The 7,627-nt window shown below is 38.1% G+C and overlaps 1 protein-coding gene across 3 annotated transcripts in view; it reads left to right on the top strand.

Annotated features, from left to right (window-relative positions):
• The window catches only part of CNKSR2 (connector enhancer of kinase suppressor of Ras 2), a 353,085-nt gene that overhangs the window by 264,989 nt on the left and 80,469 nt on the right, over positions 1–7,627 (top strand). For all 3 annotated transcript variants that reach the window (XM_019529183.1, XM_019529184.1, XM_019529182.1), the window contains 2 exons: positions 816–887; positions 7,452–7,519. In XM_019529183.1, coding sequence (XP_019384728.1) covers positions 816–887; positions 7,452–7,519 — 140 coding nt within the window. The remainder of the gene's footprint in view (positions 1–815; positions 888–7,451; positions 7,520–7,627) is intronic.

Genomic DNA, 7,627 nt, shown 5'->3' with positions numbered 1-7,627 from the left:
CAGGGTCCTAAGGCGGATACCTACAGGACAGGTGCAGGAGTCCCCAGTCCCTGCCCCCCCAGACCTTGCCGGGCAGTTCCCGCAGGCCAGGGGGTTGTAGGACGGCAGCCCCCCCGAGGGCTCCGTCTGGGTGGAGGCCTCGGACAAGTCCCGGGAAGGCTGCGCCCCCCGGGCAGGGGCCCTGGCATAAAATACTTTGCCTAAAATTGCTTTTAGTAATTTATCCTACATAATATATCATATATTAAAAAACTGTTAACATTCAGTCATGTTGATTACTGTGGCAGGAAGGAACAATGACATGCTATTGCCCATCATTCTCAATGACCTCAAAAACACCTTGTTGATGTGCTACTGCTTATCAAAAATCAATCACCCCATCACATTTTTCTATTTGATTTTCTTTTGTTAGAGCTAAAGTGAATACTGAAGGCACTGACATTTTGAAAAGTTGTAGGGACTGAGATGTTCTGCCATATCAAGTAAATATTTCAATCAATATTCTGCCTAGAAACACTTTTAACACTTCCACCCATGCACACACAATTGTCTAACAGTTCCTTAACACCCATTATGGAAATGCGTGTTGTACTGACTCTTTCTACTTTTGTTTGTAGGCAGATCATACTTGTCTTTATAATCAGAGACAGCTAGATGGATCCTAAAAGTTATGAGATTTTCCAGAATGTCCTTTGTTTTCCTAATCAACTAAGCAAGTCTCAATTCATTAAGTAACTTGAGTGCCTATCTAAACCTTGAAAAGGAAAGGTCATATGATTACTGTGTATATTATTGTATTTTTTTCTCCCCCACAGTGCATTCAAAGCCTGCCATCCTAAGATCAAAAGTTTTTATTTTGCTGCTGAACATCTGGATGACATGAACAGGTAACAAAACCCAATGCAACTGTATAAAAAACCACTCTTGAGTATAATGCTTTACTCTGAAGGGCATGATAACATGTTATAGAGTTGTCTTCATTTTAATGTTAAGTCTGAGGTGCATATAGGGCATTTTATTTCTTTCAGATGAAATCATATTTTAAATATTTATTTGATGCCAAAATGGTCTCACAGATCTTATTGAAACTTTTAAAAACAAATTCACCTTTGAGATTAAATAGATCTTCACAATTGTCAACCAAATAGGAAGGTTCAAAGAAGTAAAACCAAGGTTTTCATCAATATTTCTTTGAAGCAATGCCAACAGTGATTATGTTTTCATACACCATGGCTAAAGAAAGCAGAACTCTTCAGGTTTTCTGTTCAGAAGATAAAGTAACTAATGTTATTGTAAAAATGCTACTTTGGGGCCTGATCCAGCATAGGTGGTGAGGGCCCACAACTGAGAGCTTAGCATTTAACAATAGTCAAAAATCACTCTTTGCAGTGGGCCAACTCAAGGCTTAAGCTCTCTTAACTCTTCAAAATCCCATTTTGAAAAGCTGAATACTTTAACTGGGAGAGTGATACTGTCCTGATCACACAGGAAGAAAGGGTAGATGCAAGGGATATGATTTAGGCTTTATTCATTGTTGGAAACCACCGTATATGGAGGTTGAGAGGCTGGGAAAAGGGAGTTGGAATTTTTGTCCACTTCTGTGATCTTATTAAATGCTTTAATTTTCAGAAAGATTTAAGCAAGGTATACCTTAACTTGTTTGAATGGACAGTATGAAAACACTGGGATTTCTATGTCTATTTATGTGTTTACTACTGTATCTTTTTTATTTTCCCCAAACATCAAATGGAATCCATTTATTATGACAAATATAATGGAAGCCAAATATATAGTAAAAGAAACTGAATTAAAGTTTCCCATCTTAAGTTGAGAATCCTGCTCCCTTGGGCTTATGTGTGAAGACAACGTTGACAAGTAAGATGATGAATACCTTTCTAAATTAAATATAAAAGACAAGCAAAGACAATCCATGTAACCAGCTCATAAATACTTTAGTAATGTTGACACCTTTAATATATTTGCCATGTTCAGCTGCTTTTTGGCAACTCAGTTTCAGAAAATTTCCATTTCTCGCTGATGACTTTTGACCAGAAAGTAAATTAGTTTTATATTTACCATTATTTTTATTCAAATATAGGTATCTGGTAAAGTTTTCAAAAGCAGCTATGTCAGTTGTGAGCTTTTGAAAGTGTTTTGCAATCAGAGGGACTTTGAAACCTTATTCTTTGTAAAGTTTTTGCATTTGGTTGACAGTTATACAATTCTGCTAGATAGACTAGTCACTAAGAATGCAGTTCACTAAAAATTGAACCAAATGTCCTCTGCAATAATGAAATTCTATCCTGACCATTCTAAAAATACTGTGAGATTAAACACAAGTTAAATTTACACCGCTAAACCAGCATTGTGTGAAGAGGTGCCCTGTCTCTGAGGTTAAAAGTATATGCTATGCCAAATAGATCACAAAATTAAATAATGCATTAAAAAGTAAAAAAATAAATTAAAAAATGTTTAAATGGTCTTGGACTAATATTAGTAATTTAATTTACTTCTCTTTTTCAAACTTTCCATCATAATTGACTTCTTTACATTTTAGTTCATAAAAAAAAATTAGACTGAAATCTGCTCTCATCTTTTTACACATTTAAATACAAACTATCGTCACCAAGTTCCATAAAGTTGGTTAATAAAATACAGAGCTAGTATATGAAAGTAGTTGCCATTTAATAACAAGTTTCACATCCTGCACTAGCCCTGCTATGTGAAGATATTCTGAAACATTTTTATTAAAAGAAAAAAGATTCAGTCATTTCTGTTCATTCGTCTTGTCAAGTATCTGACATGTGCTTTTATTATACATTATGCAGTACTTTTCAGCACAGTTTGTACCATGTACTTCAGGCAGAGAAAAGTAAGTAGGAAATGCCTAAAAACATAGCTTTACTGAATACTAGGAACAGTTAAATTTCAACATCAATTATTTGATTAAGCATTTTTAGTGGTTAAAGATATGTACATGAACATGGTACATGAATAATATGTGCATTTATGCATACATACTCCTATGCCTACAAAATATGCATGTTAGAATGCATACAGGCAGTCCTCGACTTACGACTTCGAGTTATGACAAACGGCACTTACAACCTTTATAAATTTCCATGCTGTTTCAAGGTTCCAATGTGGGTTTTGAATTTATGACCCTCAACACAGCTGCTTCTAGCTCATAGATCCCTTGTGGTGGTGGGGAGAAGGGAGGGAAGGGCCATGGAAGGGCAGATCAATGTCCCCACAATGAGGGAGGGGCTGGGGCTGGGGCTGAGACAGGAGCTGGGGCAAGTGCTGCCCAGCTGGGTTGGTGGGGGGTGGGGCGCTCCCAGAATAGATGTGCGCACCAGCGGGAACCACCTGACTCCCTCCCCACACCCCTTCTGCCCTGGCTGGGCAGCGCTTGCCCCAGCCCCTCCCTCACTGTGGGGGTGTTGATCTATCCCCCCCACGCTCTTTCCCTCCCCCCTCCTTCTCCACAACAGACTTACCAGCTGGATGCAGCTGTGTCAAGTGTTGAACAGGAACCAGTCCCCCTTTTATAACATTGTTCCTGTGGGAAAATTGGTTCTGAGTTACAACGTTTCATCTTAAGACGCAGTATTCAGGAACCAACTCCGTCATAAGTCTGAGGGCTGCCTGTAGTCTTGTTAGTGTTTAAAGGATAGTATCAGTTGTTACAGCCAGCATAGCTTTGTTAGTCAGGGGTATGAGGAGCTTGATTCCTGACTGCTGTAGCTGTACCAGCAGATGCCCCAACGTAGGGGCTGTTATATTAGGAAAACTGCACTTTTATCAATATAACTTGCTTTGTTGAAGGGGAGAGGGAGGAAGAGAGGAAAGTAGAATATTGTACAAAGTAAAAGTACAGCTTTGCCAGTTTAGTTTCCTCACAGTAGATATTCCTTTACCAGGGGTCAGCGACTTTTTTGGGCAGAGTGCCAAAAACACCTGCAACCCCAGTTTGTAAGATGTTGGTATGCCAGGGACGGACGGGAGGAGCTGTAAGGGGCCCGATCCTTGTTATGGCACTGCACCCCTGGCCCCTTCTCTGCTGTCTGCCCCAAGGCATGCATGCCAAGCAAAATGCTTTCATGTACCACACTCTGGCACCTGTGCCAGGGGTTGCCTACCCCTGTCCTATATCATTAAAGAGCTCCTAGCACAGGCATGGCCTTACTTTTCTATTTAATGTCCTAATCCTGTTTGCCTATGATCGTCTTTTATGCTTCTTGGTGCATTTACTATGTATTTGCTAACCTGATCCTTTACTTAAAGACAAATGTTCTTCTTTCTTGGTTGATAAGATCAACATTTAGCTTACCTCTAACATTTTTCCCCTTTTGAAAACTATGTCTTTGTCAAAGCAGACAGTTATGGCTAGGTTAAAATACCATCTTCAGGGCTAAAAGCCACATCATGGGTAAATTTGGGGCAGGATAGTATTCTGAATGTCTGTGTTCATATCCCACTGTGCTGATGTTCTGCCGTGTGGAAGCTAGCTAAGTGTTTGATATTTACAAACATCTTCCTCCCACAGCTACTCCCTTCGGACCAAAACAAAGGGGAAAAGTATAATTTTAGAATTAGCCATATTAAAATCTTTCTTAAAGACTTCCAGACCTCCTTTAAATTTCCAGTAATAGCATCTCTGTATTATGGTGAGAGTACAAATGGTTACTATTGTCGCTTGGACCCTTCAGGGCATCAGCTTGTTTTCTGGCTCTGAACATTACATATTCTGTTGTGTAGAATAAGGTAAAATAATAATTCATTTTGATGTATGCAACTTTATATAAAAGTTATTAAATATATGACATTAATATACACAAAGTTTTGAGATCAGTCACAAAACTCCTTGCTTTAGATGTTTGCAAGGGATATGCAGCAACATCACTAGGTGTGAATGAGAGGGGCACCCACCCCAGGTGCCAAGTTAGAGGCGGTGCTGGAATCACCCCCATCTCAACCCTACAGAGCTCATGGTCCGTCAACATTACCATGCCAGGACTTCTGAAACAGTTCCCAACTAGTGTTGTTTTAAGAGTCACAGAGCCAGGGCAGGCAAACACCACCCCCACCCCCCTTCCGAATTAACACTGATTATGAAAATCCAGTGTACAAGCCAGGGAAGGTAGACTGTATCACAGTATTTTCAGAATTTTTTCAAGCATATTTTTACTATATCTTTTGATATTTGTAACAGAACATTATACATCTGTGCCAATGAATACTAATTGTCTTTGTAACTTAATAACCCGTAACATCTCTTCATGATAATGGAGTATTTTATTCCTTTTATTTTCTTCAGAAGGGTTTTACAACTTCCCCTACAGTCTATTGCAACAGGTTTCATTCTGACCACTGCTTATACACAAAAGTGTTCTGATCCTTATTGAGAAATTTAACATAGCTAAAGGAGCTTTGCTTGTGGGACCACGTGTTTATGTGCAGTGTCTTTTTTATGTTATCAAATAAGTTGCAGAAGTCAAAATTGTCCTTTTAGCACCCAAATTTACAAGCCACTCAGGAAGAAATGGTCCTTAAGTTTTTTTGCTTTATTAAAACATGCAGGAGAGAATTGCATTTGTTCTGCTTGTATAGGAGTCTATAGTAGGTAGTATTCCAAATCATGGAACTGATAATTAGATGTTTTAAATCAGTAATTGTGGATCAATACGCTGTATTTCTTCAAGTTTGTCATGAGATTGCATTTCCAGTAAGCAACATTTTCAGGCAACAAAATTACCTGCTTTAAAAGTAGGTAATATCATTTAGTTATTGGAGACAACATTTGTGTCACAAACAAGGCTCTATCATTTTTGTCTAATATACCATGGGCAGAAATGGCTATGTCAGTGCAGGCAACTAAAGTAGGACTCTTTCCCGGGCCTTTGTGATGAATTTAATGTAAAGCCTGGATGGCACTCCTCTGGTGATTTAAGATGTGACTACTTCTACGTGGCAGGATTGGTTGATTTGTGTTTTTTGCCTTAAGACTCCAATTATTTTTTTTAAAAGTACAGCAGCTATTAACTACAGTACCTGAAAGTTTAGGTTCCTTCATTCTGTCTTCTTTTTCTTCTATCTCTCCCATGGTAGCATTAGCTGTTAATATCAGATGTTTCATCCTTGCAGCAAGAGTAGTGTTGTTACTGCTCTTCTTAACATAGAGCAATTGATGGACCCTATCAATTATCACCATGGTCTTTATTTCAGTGAGAGCTACTGAATATCATGATCTGATGGCTTGGTTACCACCCACTGAAATGCCTTGGAAACTTCATGTTTGAGAACACTTGCAAAGGATGCTATCTTCACTTGTGGGGAAAATAAAAGATTCTGCATGCTTCCATACAGTATGCAAAGAAAGCCCATCCTTTGCAGTTTTGTGAATACATTCTTCCAATAAGAAAAATATTAATTTTTGTTGTCCTTCTCATTTTATTATATGCCAACTTACTAAAACTGCCAGCTTACTAAAACTGTAATGAAACTGTAGTAAAACTACTAGCTTAAAAAGCAAGGTCTGCTAAAACTCAGCAGTGGTATGGCTTGAGTAAATAATTCCAGATTTACCAATGGGAAGTTGTCATGTTGGTTTAAAACCTCATTGATGGAGGAGCTGATATAGAGTGAACAGTTGGAAAATGAATACACTGAAAGCCCCCTGGGGGTTAGAGGGCAGGTTGAAGCAATGTATAGCTACAGGCAGCTGAATGTCTGTTTTTAACATAGACAGCATTGCTAAATGAAGAGAATAACTAGTTTATTTTTTTAATTCACTTCGCTTATGGAAATACATTTTTCAGGTCTAAGTAGAGGTTAGTGTCTTAAACATGAATTGTGTTTTGAGGCAACTACCTTTCCCTCCCTTTGCCTTCTCAACTCAAACACAAAAGCAGGTTCTGATGTATTCCCATCTCTTTGTACTCTGCACTGTAGGTAAGCTTTAAAAAACATAATTTCATAATTAAACACTCCCTGTCTGTTTAGAAGTAAACCTATTCTTTTGACTACTTGGTTCTGATCTTTTCCCCTGCTAAGATGCCAAATCAGGCCTTAAAGTATTGCTTAAAACAGCATTTGTTCTTGAGAATTCAGAACAGTGGGTGTATTGGTATGGTGGCACATGTGAGAGCAGTAAGTTTAATAGGTCTTTAATTATTTCAAAATCTTTTACTTTACAGACGTTTGCCATCATTTAAGCTTTTCTATTTGAAACAGAATCTTTGGTACGGAAACAATTTGTTCAGCAGCAAAATTATAGATCTTTGGAGTCACCATGAATAAAAGTATCACAGAAAACAGCTGTCTTATATGTAAAATAACAGTGTCCTTCAGTGTATCTTCTTCAGATGGCTTATAACTTCATTTTAGTAGCAAAGTCCCCAAGTTAATAAGCTGAATTAGTATCATTCCTTTTTTTAATATAATTTCAGATGGCTAAACAGAATTAACATGCTTGCTGCTGGCTATGCAGAGAGAGAGAGGATCAAACAGGAACAAGGTACAGTGGGGTTATTTTATTATTTTGGTTGCTTCATTCAGTTCTCTATCTCAGCTGAACCATTCTTTTTTCCATATCTTATAGGTTCATTCCCACTGTCCAAAAAAA

Source organism: Crocodylus porosus, unplaced genomic scaffold, assembly GCF_001723895.1.
Source record: "Crocodylus porosus isolate Cpor-Errol unplaced genomic scaffold, CroPor_comp1, whole genome shotgun sequence".
NCBI lineage: Eukaryota > Metazoa > Chordata > Crocodylia > Crocodylidae > Crocodylus > Crocodylus porosus.
The sequence above is the reverse complement of the archived record's forward strand: the minus strand, read 5'-3'. Positions and strand labels throughout refer to the sequence as shown.